This window comes from Scyliorhinus canicula, chromosome 2 (genome assembly GCF_902713615.1).
Source record: "Scyliorhinus canicula chromosome 2, sScyCan1.1, whole genome shotgun sequence".
Taxonomy (NCBI): domain Eukaryota; kingdom Metazoa; phylum Chordata; class Chondrichthyes; order Carcharhiniformes; family Scyliorhinidae; genus Scyliorhinus; species Scyliorhinus canicula.
The window spans coordinates 18344057-18364424 of NC_052147.1; the positions used below are offsets into that span (position 1 = coordinate 18344057).

Here is a 20368-nt window from a genome sequence, read left to right on the forward strand (position 1 = left end):
CTGTACTCGTTGGAATTTAGAAGGATGAGGGGGATCTTATAGCAACATGTAAAATTATGAAGGGAATAGATAGGATAGATGCGGGCGGGTTGTTTCCACTGGCGGGTGACAGCAGAACTAGGGGACATAGCCTCAAAATAAGGGGAAGTGGAATTAGGACTGAGTTTAGGAGGAACTTCTTCACCCAAAGGGTTGTGAATCTATGGAATTCCTTGCCCAGTGAAGCAGTTGATGCTCCTTCATTAAATGTTTTTAAGGTAAAGATAGATAGTTTTTTGAAGAATAAAGGGATTAAGGGTTATGGTGTTCGGGCCGGAAAGTGGAGCTGAGTCCACAAAAGATCAGCCATGATCTCATTGAATTGCGGAGCAGGCTCGAGGGGCCAAATGGCCTACTCCATGTTCTTATGTTAGCCAAATGATGACAAAAGTATGGTGGCGGAGCCATGTGATAACCTCCCCCCCCCCCCCCCCCCCCCCGAGATACATTTGATCACAGTTGTTGAATCACAACATAATTCCCGTACCGGCCTCCCCGAACAGGCGCCGGAATGTGGTGACTAGGGGCTTTTCACAGTAACTTCATTGTGATAATAAGTGATTATTATTATCTCTCTGCTAGCTGGCTCACTTACCATCCTATTAGAATCCATAAGGCATAGGAGCAGAATTAGGCCACTTGGCCCATCAAGTCTGCTCCATCATTCAACCATGGCTGATATTTTTCTCCCCCATTCTCCTGCCTTCTCCCCATAACCCCTGATTCCCTTATTAATCAAGACACTCAGTGATTTGGCCTCTACAGTAAAGAGTTCCACAGATTCACCACCCTCTGGCTGAAGAAATTCCTCCTCATCTCTGTTTTAAAGGATTGTCCCTTTAGTCTGAGATTGTGTCCCTTGGTTCTATCTTTTTCTACAAGTGGAAACATCCTCTCCACGTCCACTCTGTCCAGGGCTTGCAGTATCCTGTAAGCTCCTCCCCATCCTACTAAATTCCAACGAGTACCGACCCAGACTCCTTAACCGTTCCTCATGCGATAAGCTCTTCATTCCAGGGATCATTCTTGTGAACCTCCTCTGGACCCATTCCAAGGCCAGCACATCCTTCCTTAGATACAGGGCCCAAAACTGCTCACAATACTCCAAATGGCATCTGACCAGAACCTTATACAGTCTCAGAAGTATGTCCCTGCTCTTGTATTCTAACCCTCTCAACATGAATGCTGACATTGCATTTGTCTTCCTAACTGCCAACTGAACTTGCACGTTAACCTTAAGAGAATCTTGAACAAGGACTCCCAAGTCCCTTTGTGCTTCTGATTTCCTAAGCATTTCCAGTAGAGCTCACATGAATATTACCAGGGTCAGTCTTCCATGGGCTGGTCCTAGAAATAAGGGACAAAGTAGACATGGAGCAAGCGGTCACAAACCAGGTACAATCACATAAAATACATTAAATCACATAAGATACATATTAAGTCACTCCGTTCCTGTGGTCTCTTCCACTCCCCCAAACCCCCCCGAATCGATTAGATAAAAACCTCACCAAACTAGGCTGTCTCTACCTCTCTAGTTTAGTAATCTGCACCATGTTTAATTTAAGCAGGTTTGATTTTGTTTTTTGCGAATGCAATGGAAGATTTTTTTGACTGTAAATATTTTTATGAAGCTTTTTAAGTTTAGGGTGAAGTATCCTTTTATACAGAAGAAGAAAACATAATATAAAAGAAAGGCATGCATTGATGTAGTACGTTTCATGTCCACTGTCCCAAAGTACTTTATTGCCAATGAAGTGTTGTTCCTGTTCTAATATAGGAACGTGGTATTGAATATCTGAAATAAAAACAGAAAGGTGGAAGTGTTCATTGACTCATAGAATCTACAGTGCAGAAGGAGGCCAATCAGCCCATTGAATCTGCAACAGCCCTTGGGAAGAACAGCCTACATAAGCCCATGCCTCCACCCTATCCCTATAACCTCACCTAATCTTTTGGACACTAAGGGGCAATTTAGCATGGCCAATCCACCTAACCTGCAATTTCTGGATGGTGGGAGGAAGCCGGAGCACCCGGAGAAATCCCATGCAGACACGGGGAGAAAAGTGCAAACTCCACACAGACAATCATCCGAGGCCAGAATTGAACCCTGGAGCTGTGAGGCAGCAGTCCTAACCATTATGCCGCCCTTGTTAAGAACCAGAGGACACTGGTTTGAGGTGAAGGGCAAAAACAGTGACATGAGAAAAACCTTTTTCTTACAATGAATGGTTAGGATCTGGGAAAACTGTGTGGCAACGGCAGATTGAACCTATGGTTTTAAAAGTGAATTGGTTAATCATCTGAGGATATAAATGGGGGCTGGTTTAGCACAGGGCTAAATCGTTGGCTTTGGAAGCAGATCAAGGCAGGCCAGCAGTCCGGTTCAATTCCCATACCAACCTCCCCGAACAGGCGTCGGAATGTGGCGACTAGGGGCTTTTCACAGTAACTTCATTTGAAGCCTACTTGTGACAATAAGCGATTTTCATTTAATTTCATATATTGTAGCACCATAGTGAAAAGGGGAGGTACTGGAATTAGATGAGTTGCTCCTGCATAGAGCCAGCAGAGACACGGAGTGCCAAATGGCCTCTTATTGTATAAAACTATTCTGAGTCCATAAGTGCTGCATGTGTTCGAGGCAGTACTCACGATGAGAAACACAATTAATATTTCATGTTGATGAACTTTCTTGAATTGGAAGACTTGGGGATTTAACACCGTTTAAACAATTGTGGAGTGCAGGTACGGCGGGGACAGCTGGAAAGAACTAATTACAGTAGAATAATCAGCCATTGCCCCATGTCTGCCATATGTTGGATGAAAGATTAAGCAGCTAAAATGTTTGAGTCATGGAGATCTCTGAGGAATTTCTGCAGTGATGTTCCAGGATGCTGTTCGTGTTGTCCCTCTCTATTTCCATCTGCCATCATCATCAGCCCTCCCCTAAAAAAAACTTTGACCCCACTGTCCTTGAAAAATATCATCCCATCTCCAACCTATTTTTCTCTCTCCTTGAACATGCTGCCACCTCCCATATCCATTCCCATCCTTTTGTGAGCTCCATGTTTAAATCCCGACAGTCAGCCCTCTGACCCTGTCACAGTATCAAAATGGCTTACTAAAGTCACAAATTATATCTTATGTGACTTTGACAAAGTTAACCTTTCCTTCATCATCTTAAACCTGTGTTCAACTGTTCAACCTTTGACATAGTTGACTGCACCATCCTCGTAACAGTGTCTTCGCTGTTGTCCAGCTTGGTGCAACTCCTCTCACCTGGTTCCATTGTTCTCTATCTAACCATAGCCAGAGAATCTTTTGCAATGGCGTATTTTCCTACTCCTGCACCGTTACCTCCGGTGTCCTCTAATGCTCTATCCTTCGTGCGCACCCCACTCCCATTTCTCATCTACATGCTACCCCTCAGCGACACCATCCAAAAGCAGTTTTAATGTGTGTGCTCAATGTCACCCAGCTTTACCTGCCCACCACCACCTCTCTTGACACCTGCACTATTGGTAAACTATTCGGCTACTTAGCCAACTTCCAGTTCTGCATGAACAGAAATTTCCTCCAATTAAATATTGGAAAGACTGAAGCCATAGCTTTGATGGGAGCTGAAAACTATTCCACAATTACTGAGTCCAAACCGCTCCCTGGCAACAGTCTGAGGTTAAGCCAATCTGTGCACCAACCTGGTGTAACATTTGACCCTGAAATGAGCTTTCAACCTCATCTTTGTGCCTCATTAAGATCGCCATTTTCACCTCTATATCATCGTCCAACTTTGCCCTATCTCATCTCATCTGCTGCTGAAACCCTCATTCATGCCGCCTTCACCTCTGGACTTGGCTGTTCCAGTACATTCTTCCACATTCTGCCCTCGGTGTCTGCATGGGTTTCACCCCACAACCCAAAGATGTGCAGGTCAGGTGAATTGGCCACACGAAATTGCCCCTCAATTGGGAAAAAAAATAATTGGGTCCTCTAAATTTATGAAAAAAAAGAAAAAAATTCTGATTATTCCCCTCCGGGGGAACAAGTTAGGCATGCCAGTGATTTAATATTTTCTTACCTGTGCCATTGATAATCCTGGTTGTTAACATTAGAGCTGTTTTCATGTGCCATGTGGGCCTGCCCTCTGATCGTTTTGTTTTATTTTTTCAGGGAAAAGCAAAGAAAACTAGAAAATATGCAACCATGAAGCGAATGATTAGTTTACGAGATGCAAGAATGTAAGATTTTTGAATTGTCGTGAGAGAGGACATAAAGAGATAGACTAGCCGAGCACTCCTAATTTTTCTGCCGCTCTATTGCATTGCTTTTGTGAAACTTTCTACTTGGGAAGTGGCGGTATCCTCAGATCCAGACAGATGGTTGATTATTCTTTTAAAATTTGGTGCTTTTTGCATGGGAGGAGTTTAGTATTTAAACACTCTTCTATGAAAAATGTCATAATGGGTTTTAAATTTCTTCAAATGGTAAGTTGTCACTCTTGGCTAAACCCTTGATTAAAGGCATGGAATGCAAGCCACTGCTTTCCTCCAGTCAGGACAGAAAAGTATCGGGCTTAATCCCAGGTAGGTCCCAAGTTGTTAGATCTTGCTGGGGACAATGGTAAGATCTCTGCAATTGGCCTCCAACCTGCGATGTTGAGGAAGAGAACATTCACCTATGATTAATGCTCCTGAACGTTGTTCAGTGATTCTTGCTTAGAAGTATGGTGTTGGATAGACTAGAGGGGAGAGACCTTGATAAACTGTAGGAGTGTCCCTGTGAGCAAATGGGTCAAGTGCTTCTCACATATTGGTGCAGACCCGATGGGCCCAAGGGCCTCTCTTGCATTGTGATTCTGTGAAATAACCAGCTGACATTTCCTGTCAAGGTTGTTACATGGGATGTCAGCCACTTGTGCAAGATGTTGGTGGATATCTGGTGCTTGTGAAACCCCAGTAGAAAGTCAGTGTATTTTGTTGAAGTGGAAAAGTTGGCAGAGGATTTTTCTAACTCAGATTTTTGCTCTGTTATGCGGCTGTTACTTTCACCCACTGGAAGCTCTTGCTATTAACTATAAACACAGCTCCCTCACATTAATGGTCACAACCTCCCTAAAGAACTGTGAAGTTCCAATGTGGAGTGGAAGCCACAGTCTGATCAGCTATGAACATATTGAATGGCAGCGCCAGCTCAAAATGGCCAAATGGCCTACTCCTGGTTTTAATTCATGTGTTCATATGAACTCGTTGTAGACAATATACAAGATAGTAAATTTATATATTTTTTTCCAGAAACGAAAAAGACAGAGCAAAACCTCAGAAGACGATAAAAGAGGACCCCAGTGCCCTGAAAGTAAAAGAAGTGTATGTTTGAAGCTACAGATTATATACTTTAAATTAGCAGTTTTATGTTGTTAAAAAGTAACGGAGGTGGGTAATGCCAGGATTGTAATATTTCTCTTGTACATATACAGACAGCAATAAGCTTTCTCCGTTTTTGCCAAAGCAAAATTTGCTTTATTGGAATTTTCATTTCATTACTATTACCCTCTCAGAAAATGGGGATTCAGTGCTTAAAAACCGCACTAGTATGTTGAAAGATCAACATTTTATGTTGGTGTTCGTGCCCAAAATGCTCAGCACAATGAATTTTCAATCTTCGCTCCTTCTTCATCCATCAGGAGAGTCATGGACATGGAAACTCATTGCCACATTTGGGCCTCCAAACCAAGATGCTGAGAAATCCAGACCAGTTAGAGTTTCCATTTACCTGCTTTGCGCACACTTCACTTAAGTAAATGTCCTATGCCTTATCGATGTGCTCACTGGCAGTTATTTTTTAGGTTAGGGACCACAAGGTACTGAAGCATGATCAGCTAAAACTGTAGTCTACCAACATACTGCTTTGGCAAGCATCTCACTGCTTTTCCAGTCAAGAATTGGTACCTTTGCTTGGCTTGCAATGCTAGACAGCACCCAGTGACATGGCCATCTGCTTCAAGTTTAATTAGTATGTACTCTTTTACACATCCACCCAAATTCTCCTCCCAACAGCTGACAAGATTTATAGTGGACACCTCTGCATATCTGCATGCCTGTTCACATACCTAGCCTCTAACTCTTGTTCCAAATCGTAGGATCTCTTCAACTAAGTGATAGAACGGGTGGTGGAAAGGCTTACACAGAGACATTTGCTATCTCATTGTTCCTGATGTTCACACACAGTGCTACATATCAGACATATTCCTTACTGGTTACTTTCCAAATTATCACCTAAAGGACTTTGGTAAAGAGGTGTTGATAGAAGAAGGAAGTGATGCCTTCTCAACAACATAAATAGAAAGGGGAAAGAACATAATTTAAGGTGGAATAGTCTCTTGACCCAAATTGCTATGCCTTGCCTGGTGTTTTAACAACATCTGGTAACAGGATAAGGTACTGCAGAACATGCTGTTAAGTATTTAGGAATTCTGAGAACCTGAACATTTTCACACTGTTGATTCATTTACAAATATATCTGCACAGCATTTTTTAAAATCTGCTGTTTACAGTCAAAAATTAAGAACATGATATGCTCGCTTGATTAAAAGAGACTGAAGATAAAATGTAATCATTTGAGAAATTACAGATTGTTTTCTTTTTACTTTCCCAGGACAAAGTATCCTTCTTGCCTGTTTTTCCAATATAACACACAGCTGGGCCCTCCCTACTACATCCTAGTTGACACCAATTTCATCAACTTCTCCATCAAGACCAAGCTGGACATTGTGCAATCAATGATGGACTGCTTGTACGCAAAGTGTAAGTGCTTGTCAGTTATCTAGTCTATTCAATCAATTATGTGCTCCATTATCTCTGCTTTTCATGGATTTTTTAATATAGGGATATCAATTCCTTTAATTATAAGAAGTCTACCATGTATCATAGTAATGAGGAGGAATTTCTTCTGTTAAAGGGCTGTCAGTGTTTGGAACTGGGTGTTGGTTAGCTCAGTTGGCTGGTCGGCTGGTTCGTAATGTGGAGCGACACCAACAGAGGCTGATGTTATTCATGAAAGTCCTGTCTTCTCAACCATGCCCCCTTGCCCTTATTTAACAGGTTAAATAAGACCGTAAGACATAGGGGCAGAATTAGGCCACTTGGCCCATCGAGTCTGCTCCGCCATTAAATCATGGCTGATACTTTTCTGATCCCCAGTCTCTCGCCTTCTTCCCATAACCCCTGATTCTCTTGAGGGGGAGAGCAGCCAATGGTCCTTTGGGACTGTGGTGATATTTACATTTTAGTGTTTGGAATTCTCTCCCCTAGTGAGCAGTGGAGGCTGGGCTGTTGAACATATTCACGGCTGAATTAGATAGATTTTTGATTGACAAGGGAGTCAAGGGTTACGGGGACAGGCAGGAATGTGGAGTTACAGTCACATCAGATCAGTCATGATCATATTGATTCATGGAGTAGGCTTGAGGGGCCGAATGGCAGGCGTCAGCTCCTATAATGTCCTTATTTCCTGTCTTCCACCAGTACTTCTGGCCTCCCTAAGTCATGTACTAGCTGAAGATGTCTCTCCAGCTTGAAGGAAGTGGATGGTCCTGCAAAACCTTCTCTATGGGGACTTCCCCCATCTTGGGATGAAACCTGGATACTTTTCTAAGAACAATTTGCAATAAGAACAATTAGAAATCAGCCGCGTTAGTGCTTGGGATACAAATGGAGCTTGTGTATGATCACTGGGATTAGACAACTAGAGGAAGATAAGGAACAGATAAGGCCACTATCTTATTGAGTCTATGCCACATTTGTTGCTTACTATGACGGTTATTTTAAAATCCTATTTCTTTATCTTTTCCCTGATATAAGTGCATTCTCCCATCAAAGAGACATGTTCACAAGAAGCTACTATTAAAAAAGCTGGGGCCGCAATGTAGCTTCTTCTCCAACCATACTGCTGGTACTGCATAGTTGCCTTTCACATCCCTTAATACCTTTAGTTCAAAAATTATTATCTCCCATTCCTACACTTCAATTGACTTTGAATCAACAGACTTACACTTTCTCACAACTATGAAGAAAATCAATTTGGATATACTTTTAGTTGCCTATTGTGCATATTCTTTGCATAGCAGGATTTCAAAATGTTATGTTAACATTACAATTGATTTCATTGTGGATTTTAAAGATGGGGATCAGTCTCAAAGGGGCAAGAGTTGGTGTCTTTTGCCACAAGTTAACATTTTTAAAATCCAGACAGTAACACAGGTGATCAAATACACAACAACCAATGGCTAAAATATAAGCAAAGTACTGTGGTGGTTGGAAATCTGAAACAAAAATAGGAAATGCTGGAAAACACAGCAGGTCTGGCAGCATCTGAGAGAAACAGAGTTAGCGTTTTGAGTCCATATGACTCTTTTTCAGAAGAAGACTCAATGTTACCTCTGCTTTTCTCTCAGCACATGCTTTCAGACCTGCAGCGTTTTTCTGTTTCTGAATAATAATCTTTATTAATGTCACAAGTAGGCTTACATTAACACCACAATGAAGTTATTGCGCAAATCCCCTAGCCGACGCACTATGATGCCTGTTCGGAAACACTGAGGGAGAATTCAGAATAATATAATAATAATAATTGTCTAATTCACCTAACAAGCACGTCTTTCGGCACTTGTGAGAGGAAACCAGAGCACCCGGAGGAAACTCACGCAGACATGGGGAGAACGTGCAGCTCCGCACAGACAGTGACTCAAGCCGGGAATTGAACCAGGGTCCCTGTCGCTGTGAAACAACAGTGCTAACTACTGCTACCATGCCACCCAGGCACGGCGAACCAAGAATACTACTTAGTTCAAAAATGTCTTCAAGCTGTAGGGATTGTAGGTGATGGGCAAGAAAGAAAGTTGTTTCAATATTTTTGCATTTTGACTTGTGAATTCTGCCACAGATATTGTTGATTCAAAAGTACTATGCAACACTGAATTAAGGGGAGCAAAGCAGATGCTGAATATTGAAGAAGGGGAGGTCAGGTTATATTTCAGGGAAAATATTTCTGCAAAATTAAGATTTTTTTCTTAATTGCCTGGTTTACTAATGCACAATCTGTATGGTTTAATGTAATAAACTGATTGATACAGGGGAAAATGTCAGTTCACTTTGCATTTAAATTAATATCTGGAAAACAGAGGTAGTTCTATGTGATCTGAATTTGTATTGTTAAATATTAGAAATAAGGTATAGATTTAAGTGGGTTTCATTTAATGTATCTGTGTAAGGAAGGATAAACCTGTAGTCATGCTAGACAAAGTATTTTTTAAGTTTGGTGAACCTAAACTGTTCTTCTGTTATGCTTGGAGAGGGTTATGGGGTAAAATATAAACAAGGTAGGAGAAGTATAAAGCTGTTTCTTGGTAACTAGGTTCACCTTTAGAATAGGAAGGCTTATTGAGTGCTATTTAGCTGAATTCATAGCAGTTGGTTTTAGAAGGCTAGAGAGGGAACATCTCTCGGCTTCCCAAGAAGAAAAAAAATATCATGGCGTAATGAAATGAAAAATGAAAATCGCTTATTGTCATGAGCAGACTTCAATGAAGTTACTGTGAAAAGCCCTTAGTCGCCACATTCCGGCGCCTGTTCGGGGAGGCTGTTACGGGAATCGAACCGTGCTGCTGGCCTGCTTGGTCTGCTTTCAAAGCCAGCGATTTAGCCCAGTGTGCTAAACAGCCCCTGGTGAAGAAAACAAGTACAAGAAATTTAAAGACAGGTATTTAAGGAAACTAGATAAATGAAGAAACGTTTCCAAAACTTCTGAAGTTAAAGGAACAAAGAGGAACCACCTTTAGAACAGGATACTGTTTATGGAATGCAAAGTCAAAGAGCTGATGAGGTTGCCTACAGGCAAGCCACATATCTGAAGCAGTCGTATGCTTTGGATGTCCTTATTTCCAGTGTTTGAAGCAATAATACTCTGTTGGGGACTGAGTACTTGAGTTTGTCTCGAATTTTGGATACATGTTGAAATTTAAGATGAAGGAAGCCTGAAAGAAGAGGTGGAAAATCTGGTACTAGATTACTTGTTAAAAGTGGAGCGGAAGCTTTGTTCGCAAGGATAGTTGGAAAATCTGGAGTGGATTATTAATGTAAGCGGGGGAAAGCATTGTGTAAAAGAAGATTTAAAGCGTGCCTTTTTGGGAGTGGAGTTTGGAAACCCTCGTGTAACAATCAATTTGGGGGATTGTGAGAAAAATGCACGGAATATCGGTTGAGTGACATTGGCCATTTGGTTCAAAGTGGGGTGTTATTTTTGAAAACTATACATTTGTGAAGCGAAGAGGGGGGAGTAAAGGAGTAGCGTATTATTAAACTTTTCATGTTTCATAAAAGTTTTCTTGTAGCTAAAAACTAATTAGCAGTCCTTTGTCTCTGTTCCTTCATGGCTTCTGAAAAAAGTAAAAGTTACAGCCTTTTGAGCAAGAGTTCCATTATGCGATTTTCCTATCCATTTATAACATCAACTTGGATTGTAACATTAATTCCGCATTCTTTCACACCTTCCTTGCATGTAAGTACACTTGCAATCATTTGTACAAATACTCTGATATTCTCAGTCTCTTATTACTGATCATAGGACCAGAGCAAGAGAATCACGTATACACACAGACAAAAAATATTATTGCCATATATTGGGACCGAAAAGTGGATGCACAAGGACACCAAGAGAACCACAGGAAAGACGGCAAAGAAGAAACAGTCACATGGGACAGACAAAGAGGACTAAAATATGATCAGGCAGAGTGTGATAGCCACAGAGATAGAAATTGGATTACACACCAGAAATACAATCATAGAGAATTGATTTGATCATTTGAAAAAATGAAAATGAAAAGAAAATCGCTTATAGTCACGAGTAGGCTTCAATGAAGTTACTGTGAAAAGCCCCTAGTCGCCACATTCCGACGTAAGTTCGGGGAGGCTGGTACGGGAATTGAACCGTGCTGCTGGCCTGCCTTGGTCTACTTTAAAAGCCAGCGATTTAGCCCAGTGTGCTAAACCAGCCCCATTTACTATGCAGGATGGAGTTATTACATGTGAGTTGCAAGAGATAATTTCAATAAGATTGAGCTAAATTAGACAAATAACAAGTATTACCTCTTGTAAGATGGACATTGGTGGCAAGCCTTTCTCTGTAAGCTGACATGGAGATAGAAAAGTTCCACGATAAAATAAAACATACAATATAAAGTGTGATCTCTGAATTTTCTCTAGGTGTTCCCTGTATCACAGACTGTGTGATGGCAGAAATCGAGAAACTGGGACGGAAGTACAGGGTTGCACTCAGGTAAAACAACTTTTCGAACTTTTCACTGTGTCCCGTAAACTCAAATACCCATTCTGGAATATTTGTGTATGTGTTTTATTCATTAATTGGATTTGAGTGGTGTTGGCTAGCCAACATTTATCGCCAACCACCAACTGCGCCTTGCGAAGGAGCTGGTGAACTGTCTTCTTGAACAACTGAGAGTCCACATGGTGAAAGTACTTCTGCGGTGTTGTTAGGGAGAGTTTCCAGGATCCTGAACTTGTGATGATGATGGAACAATGATATATCTCCAAGTCAGGACGGTGTGAGACTAGGGTGGCAATGGTGTCCTCATGTACAAGCTGTCTTTATTCATTATTGATGCTAGATTTTTAATCCAGATTTATTTAATTAGTTGAATTTAAATTCCGCAGCTATCATTTTGGGATTTAAACTCATACGTCCGCATCATTCACCAGGCATTGAGCTCAGTAACCCAATAATATAACCACTGTGACATACTAATATTCTGCCCAAGTATCACGGTGTTAAGTACAAAGTTCCAGAGTCACTGAAAAGTTTCCAAGCGATAGCTATTCATTTTGTGCAGTAAATCACATTCCTAAACATAGGAGCTGAAATCCTTATTGCCGCAATGCAATGCCTTTATCCAATGGAGGATTCTCCCTTGGCTATGGAACAAATTTATCTGGCCAGCGAGGCAAGTGAAAACATACATGCTGTGATAAGGTTCACTGACAGGAGCAGTTCAACACATGGAAGCCAAAAATATCTAAAATAAAGATATCGCAATTGGACAACCATAATACAATTTCTGACTTTGTAACTTTTTTGTTGTACTTTTCCAGAATCGCAAAGGATCCACGTTTTGAGCGTCTACCCTGTACACACAAAGGAACATATGCTGATGATTGTCTAGTACAGAGAGTCATACAGGTAAAAGAAAATGCAATGCTGGTCATTTATAGATAGATAGCTAGATGTTTACAGCATGGAAACCAGCCCAGCTGGTCCATGCTGCCAGTTTCTATCACTTAGCTAGTCCCACTTGCCTGCATTTGGCCCATATCTCTCTCTATACCCACCCTGCCCATGTAACTGTCTAACTGCTTTTTAAAGAACAAGATTGTACCCGTCTCTACCACTGCCTCTGGTAGCCCGTTCCAGATGCTCACCACCCTCTGTGTGAAGAAATTTCCCCTCGGGTCTCTTTTATATCTCTCTCCTCTCACCTTAAACCTATACCGTCTAGTTCTAGACACCTCTACCTTTGGGAAAAGATTTAGACTATCTACCTTATCGATGCTCCTCATTATTTTATAGACCTCTATAAGTTCACCCCTAAGCCTCCAACGCTCCAAGGAAAAAAATCCCAACCTATCCAGCCTTTCCTTATAACTCAAACCATCAAGTTCTGGTAGCATCCTCGTAAATCTCTTCTGCACTCTTTCCAGTTTAACAATATCCTTCCTATTAAAATATTTGAAGAACATTTGTGTTTTAGATCATTTTTCCCTTCTATTATCTGGCTACCCTAAAGGCATTGGACCACTGTTTTACAAACACCAGCTGCCTTCTTGCACCTTACACAAGTGGTCATTCTTTGTGTGTGGCCACGAGGTATATCATAGCCTCGCCCAATATCTGCACTTCCAGCGAGGTTATGAGAATGGTAATTGTAGCACTCCCACTACGTTTCTAGTTGTGATAATTTATTGCAGCCAAAATGGGGGCTTAAATGTGACTATTCCCGTTCTGGCCTACATTTATCTGTCAAATTGCAGAAGAAGACCAGAAGATTTGCATTTTATCTTGAATTATATCGCTGTGCACAAACTCGAGATCAAATGTCCAAGAAAATCATAGAATAGTACAGCACTAAAGAAAGCGTTTTGGTCCATTGAGTCAGCACCGACTCTTTCAAAGAGCAATTCAATCCCTCCATCTCTGCAATTCTTTTTTCCTTCAAGTATTTATTCAATTCTCTCTTTCAATCTGTATCCATCATCTTATCAGGCCTTACATTACAGATCCTAACCACCCATTGCATCAAAAAGTATTTTCCATGTTGCCTCTGGTTCTTGTAACAATTACATTAAATCTATGCCTTCAATTGAAAACAGTTCCTCTTTATTTACTCTATCTAAATTCTTCACAATTTCAAATAATTCCATCAAATTTTCTCTTGCCCTTCTCTACTTTAAGACGAACCAAACAGTTACACATTACTCCAGAAATATTAGGCAACCAAGGGACTTGTGAAACCGAGGAACTAAAATAAATTCTTATTAGTAAATAGGTAATACTTGAAAAGTTAATGGTTGATAAATACCCTGAACCAGATCAGCTTCATCCTACAGTGTTGAAGGAGATGGTTAGAGAATGGTGGATATATTGGATAAAAGCAAATTACTGCAGATTCTGGAATCTGAAACCAAAAGAGAAAATGCTGGAAAATCTCAGCAGGTCTGGCAGCATCTGTAGGGAGAGAAAAGAGCTAACGTTTCGAGTCCAGACGACAAATGGTCATCTAGACTCGAAAAGTTAGCTCTTTTCAAGTTAGCTCTTTAATGACTCATGTTCATGAGCCATTAAAAAGTAGCATGCACGTGCTGCTAACAATTAGGAAGGCATGGGAATTTGAGTGCAAAAGTAAGGATATCTTGTAGCAGTTATAAAGAGCCTTGGTGAGACTTCACCTGGAGTATTGTGCAGTTTTGGTCCCTTTATCTAAGGAAGGATACACTTAACATAGAGAATGCAATGCCAATTCATTAGATTAATTCCTGGGATGGGAGGATTATTTTATGAGGAGAGATTGATGAGACTGGGTTGATATTCCCTAGAATTTCTGAGAGTATGGGGTGACCTCATTAAAACATGGAAAATTCTTCCAGGATGTGAATGTAGATAAGATGTTTTCCCTGGATGGTGTGTCTAAAACCAAGGAACACAGTCTTATATGGCCTGCCTCATATTCTGAGACTGAGATTAGGAGGAATTTTTTCACTCAAGTGGGTAGTGAATCTTTGGAATTCTATACGCCAGAGGGCTGTAGAATCTCAATTAATGCGCATGTTCAAGACTGAAATTGATTTGATTTCTGGAGACTAATGATATCAAGGAGTATGGAGATACTGTAAGAAAGTGGTATTCAGGCAGATGATTAGCCTTGATCTAATTGAATGGTGGAGCAGGCTCATTGGGCATAATGGCCTACTCCTGTTCCTATGTGAACAACTCAGCTTCTCCAGTCCATCCATAGAATTGTAATCCTTCTAACTGGAGGTCGGTTAGCTCAGTTGGTTGGATAGCTGGTTTGTGATGTGGAGCAACACCAACAGCGCAGTTTCAATTCTCATTCGGCTGAGATTATTCAACCTTCTCAACCTTGCCCCTCACCTGAGGTATGGTAAGCCTTGGGTTAAATCGCCAGCAGTCAGGTCTCAAAGGGGAGAGCAACCTATTGTCCTCTGGGAATGGCAACATTTACATTTTAATCCCTCACCCCGGGACCATTCTAGCGCATCTCTTCAGTGCCCCCTCCAATGCCTTCACATCCCCATCCTGAAGTACAGCACCCAGAATTGGACTCTTTTTTTAAAGGCAACTTTTAACTTTAATTTTTTTTTCACTTGCAGCACAAATGTTACATTGTGGCAACAGTGGACAGAGATCTCAAGAGGAGGATCCGGAAAATTCCAGGGGTTCCTATTATGTACATCTCTAATCATAGGTAAGAACATAAAAAATAGAAAAGGCCATTATCCTGTCCACCCCATCAAACAGCACACCATCTTGACCATGTTGTTCTTAAATAATGTTCATATCCTTCTAGTCTCCGCTGAACCCAGAATCTATCCAATTATTTTGAGTGTTTCCAGCAACTTGTCTGTTACATTTGAAAGCTGTTGGTTCATAATTTTCCCACATTGGTCCTTGTTGCCCTATTATGAGGCTCTGTGTAGTACCTGCTTTGTTTTGGGGGCGGGTTTCTTCTCGTGTATGGCAATCCTTTCCTCCTCATCAGGGGCAACACTTTTCTGACATCAGAGAAAGTATGTTTTCCGAAGTGTCAACCTGCAAGCCTGTTGGGAAACAAATTGCAAATGATTAATTTGGATGGACCAATGCTGTGTGCAATCTGCAATATAGTGAGGCAACACCTACAATTTCTATTGAGGCCTTTTACTTGTACGTGTGTCTTATATCCAGGAGATAGGATAGGTGGCTTTTATGTCCCAGATAATTATTACAATCTCCTAAAATCTTTTGTCCCATCATAAATGCACACACATACATTTTCAACCTCATGTATGTATATTCACTTTGAGCCCATCTACATCAAATATATGTACTGTGTATTAAAAAGATATGAATTCATTCTAAAACTTAAACAAAGACAGTTATTGCAAAATACTTTTCTTTCTCTGTATGCACGACTGGCAAGCCCAGTGTTTTTGACCATGCCTTTTGTCCTCGTCTTACTCGGCTATTTCAGAGGGCATTTCAAAGTCAACTACATTGCTGTGGTTCTAGAATCACACGAAGCTCCACATTGGAACTATGTATTCTAATCTAATTTTCCTTTCATTCCGTACGTACATAAGTTTAGCTTTATTTATGTTTTTGTTTAATTTAATTTATAACACTAGTTTCAGACCCAGGTTTTTCACTCCCACAATGAATGTAAAATTCAAAATTCCATCATGTTGTTATGATTACTCTCCCTTAGCCGATCCGTTAGTGTTTTTGTTAATCAATCATATCATATTACATATTAGCAGAGCAAAACATTGCCTGTTTCCTTGTTTCTTTCACACCACACTGTACTAAGAAACCATCCTAGATATACTAGGAACTCGCACAAAAGCTACATTTGGCAGATGGATTACCTAGATTCATAGAATCATAGAATTTACAGTGCAGAAGGAGGCCATTCGGCCCATCGAGTCTGCACCGACCCTTGGAAAGAGAATCCTACTCATGTCCACGCCTCCACCCTATCCCCGTAACCCCATTTAACCTTTTTGGGCACTAAGTGCAATTTTGCATGGCCAATCCACCTAACGCGCACATCTTTGGACTGTGGGAGGAAACCGGAGTACCTGGAGGAAACCCATGCAGACACTGGGAGAACGTGCAGACTCTGCACAGACAATGACCCAAGCCGAGAATCGAACCTGGGACTCTGGAGCTGTGAAGCAACTGTGCTATGGTGCAGGTTAAAATCTGTAAACGCACAATTAAGTGATATTTCAAGTGAGCACCCAGTTAATTCTATAAAATGCAATAGAGATGACAGAACAGGTGATGTGTTGTAACAGCAGCATGTGGGAAATGGTGGCTGGAGAGGAATCTAGTGGGTGGGGAAGTGTGGTAATTTAAAGTATGGGCTTGCAGGCCACAAAGGTACAAACAAACTAGAGCTTTTATTATAAATCTATCTACACACAGGCTGCTGGAACTGACTGACTGTTAGCCTGCCCAAACTGCCAATGTCATCATCAGTATGTCAAGTTGACCTTGTTCCAACTAGGAGCAAGCATGAATACACAACACTTTCCTCCCCCTTTACATCAGAGGTTCCTGCAAAGAAACATAGCATAATATTAGCAATCAATATTTACAACTAGAACAATCAACAAACACAACAGTCAATGGATTAGATGTTTTGGAGAACATAGTTTCATATGTAGTTGTTGGTGAACCTCGAGCAGCATGGTAGCATAGTGGTTCGCACAATTGCTTCATAGCTCCAGGGTCGCAGGTTCGATTTGTGGCTGGGACACTGTCTGTGCGGAGTCTGCACATTCTCCCCGTGTGTGCGTGAGTTTCCTCCGGGTGCTCCGGTTTCCTCCCACAGTCCAAAGATGTGTGGGTTAGGTGGATTGGCCATGTTTAATTGCCCTTAGTGTCCAAAAAGGTTAAGTGGGGGTTACTGGGTTATGGGGATAGGGTAGATACGTAGGCTTGAGTAGGGTGCTCTTTGTAAGGGTCGGCGCAGACTCGATGGGCTGAATAACCTCCTTCTGCACTGTAAATTTTTGCGTTGACTGTGTTTTTGGTTGAGTTTCGATGACGTCTGTAGTGTTTTCAACTGGATTTGGAGGTTGACGTAGTGTTGAAATGTCCTCAACTGAGGTACTGTCTCCCACAGTTGTTTCCGGTATTGTTGGGCTCTCGGTTGACTCTGTATGTGCAGACCTAACACAGTTTGTTGTAGACTCTCGGTTGACTCTGTCTCTGGCAACCTTGTTCTAGCTCCTAAAAGTTGGTCAGCATGTCTTCTTCACACAACATCATTGCAAGTTTGAATGGTGTCCTGCCTCTGCTAATATGATGGCTCGTATCCACTTCTCACTGGTGGTATGTTCCTTTTCAATACTCCTTGACTTTTCTGAAAAATATCGCGTTTAGACCTGTTCTCGCGTTGCGAAACCTGACTTGACTGCTTTATCAGAGTTTTCATTTCAGGTGCTAATTCTTCAGTTCTTTCGCCAGGTTGTCAATCTTTTTGTTTTTGTTGCCAACTGCTCTCTCTCTCTAGGCTGGATAGCAGGGCTTCCTTTACCTGAATCTCGTGGCAGCCTCTAATGTGCCTTTCCCAGATTATGGTATGCCTCCGTCAGACCCTGCAAATTTCTCTTGGAGGTTTCATTCTCGCTGCATTAACCTTTGCGTTTTAGGTCTTGTTTCTGGAATGCAACTTCTAAATTATCTAGTTGAAGTTGTTACTCCTGAGGATTCCCAAAAGGGTTCTTGCCCTTTAAGAACATACCAAATTTAGCCTTTAGCGTTGGGTTGTTAAGCAAAGTCAGGTTATGGTAATTTTTCTTGCTGTTGGTATACTCATTGGAGTTCAGATGCAGCTCTACAGAATTAATAGTAAAGGAATATTGATGTTGCCGACTGCACTCTGAGCAGCTCCAACTCTTTTCATTTGATCATCTGGCACGACCCCTATCCAAACATTCTTCATTAATTTCTGTGCTGGTCTTTTTGCTCCTGTTGTTGCTGTTGTTTACGATCAGCAATCTTTTTATTCTTGTTGACCATTGATGCTGAAGAGAGTCAACAGCTCTTTCCCAAACTGAATGTTCTTTGCAATAAATTGGAGAGATTCCTTATGGTAAGGCATTTCGAGACGCGCCTCACTTTCTTGTTCCTCTGTGGGTCGGAATTTACAAAGGGAGCACATAAATGCACTCCAGACATCCTTGTCGAATTTTCCAGTATACATTTGACCTTCATTTTTGTCAAAGCGTTCATCTGCATCTTCACCCTTTGATTCTTGATCCTGAGCCACATTTGCTGAGCCTTTGTTGTTTTGGTTCCAGCATTGCTAGCCTGAGCCTTGGCCAGTTAGAGCTTCTTCAGCAGCTGCTACTTTGTTTCTTTAGGCTTTTGGTTGGGCCTGCTTCGGTATCTGAGATTAAATTTCCCTCGGCCCAGTTCAGCTTGATTCTCTCCAGCCAAGTTCTCCCCAGTAGGGTCGGAAAGTTACATAAAATGTGCAGGGGCAAGTCTGTGGTCTGTCCATTCAGCTGCACTACATTATACTGTCCCTCAATACTTCTCTGGTATAGGTTTTCAGGTTTTCTGTGAGGCTTTCCAAGCAATATGTCGTAGTTCTCTTGGTAAACAGTTTCTGGTACCAATGAAACGGCTGTGCCCACCTCTACTTTCACCGATTGTCCTGTAAAGGAATGGCCCAATAACAGTTCAATGCACCAGCTGTAGCCAGCACACACAACAGTTAACCTGTCTGTGACTCTGGTCCTTTTACGCACCCTTTTTGTATCACGTGGATATTTTTCCCTCTTTGGTTTTTTTTATTTGATGTATTTGGTTCTTGTTTTGATAATTCTGGTTTGAAACTTGTTTTTTTCTTTAACAAGCACATTCTTTATGCCCATTTTTACCACAATCCTTGCATTTTGCATCTTTATTTCAGCAATCAGTTGCTGTGTGCCCAGTTTTTGCACAATGTTGGCAATCTAGAACCTGTCTCAGCTGGTATTTTATGGATTTTAATTTTCAAATTTAATTGTTAGTTACACTTATGGAACCCAAACCTCTTGGCAGTGAGCAAAGGTTGAAGTGAGAAGTGGCACTGCAATATCTCCACAATCTCATCATAGGTTTTCAAGCCTGGTTTTTCTGGCGGCACCAGACCGCGCAGGAGGCTGAAGCTCTCTTCTCTCTCTCTCTCTCTCAGCCTGTTCCTTTCTGAGTTTTCAAGGGGTCTTGCAAAAAACCCTTATAATTTGCAAGGAATTTGTTGCTTTACTTGCTACTTGCAGTAGAGGGAGCACTCTTTCAGAACCTTTCAGGCAGAGCATGTGGCTAGCTTCTTTTAATGCTATTTTCCCCAAAATCTGTGGTTAAATTTTGGTTCCTTCAATGGCTGCTACTATTATTTGGCCATGATGTGGAGATGCCGGCGTTGGACTGGGGTGAGCACAGTAAGAAGTCTTACAACACCAGGTTAAAGTCCAACAGGTTTGTTTCAAACACGGAGCCGTGCTCCGAAAGCTCGTGTTTCAAACAAACCTGTTGGACTTTAACCTGGTGTTGTAAGACTTCTTACTATTATTTGGCACCCCTCCATTTCCAGCTTTGGTGCAGCAATGTTTTTATCATCTTAATCCTTTTTGGATGGCTACAGCATGGAGCTATTACTTACTCCGCCAGATTTCTGCAGTCCTTTTTCGGGTGTTTGAACCACCTTGTCGCCAGTTTTCTTTGTGTATTTTTAAAGTACAGGCTTGCAGATCACAAGGGTACAAACAAACAAGAACTTTTATTTGGGAGCTATTTACACACAGGCTGCTAGAACAGACTGACTGTTAGCCCGCCCAAACTGCCGATAGTGTCACAGTATGTCTCGTGATCGAGCTCTTAAAGGGGACCTTGTTCCAACTAGGAATGAACATGAATGCATACAGGAAGGATCCAGTTGCCATGGTCCACCGGCATACCAACAGTATAGATATGGCTACGGCAATATCTGCAG

At 41.5% G+C, this 20368-nt stretch overlaps 1 protein-coding gene across 3 annotated transcripts in view; it reads left to right on the forward strand.

The window, feature by feature from the left end:
* Positions 1 to 20368, forward strand: part of fcf1 (FCF1 rRNA-processing protein) — a 38753-nt gene that overhangs the window by 13342 nt on the left and 5043 nt on the right. For all 3 annotated transcript variants that reach the window (XM_038774331.1, XM_038774324.1, XM_038774320.1), the window contains exons 2-7: positions 4210 to 4277; positions 5331 to 5402; positions 6691 to 6839; positions 11295 to 11367; positions 12198 to 12285; positions 14991 to 15085. In XM_038774331.1, coding sequence (XP_038630259.1) covers positions 4243 to 4277; positions 5331 to 5402; positions 6691 to 6839; positions 11295 to 11367; positions 12198 to 12285; positions 14991 to 15085 — 512 coding nt within the window. In that variant the 5' untranslated portion in view covers positions 4210 to 4242. The remainder of the gene's footprint in view (positions 1 to 4209; positions 4278 to 5330; positions 5403 to 6690; positions 6840 to 11294; positions 11368 to 12197; positions 12286 to 14990; positions 15086 to 20368) is intronic.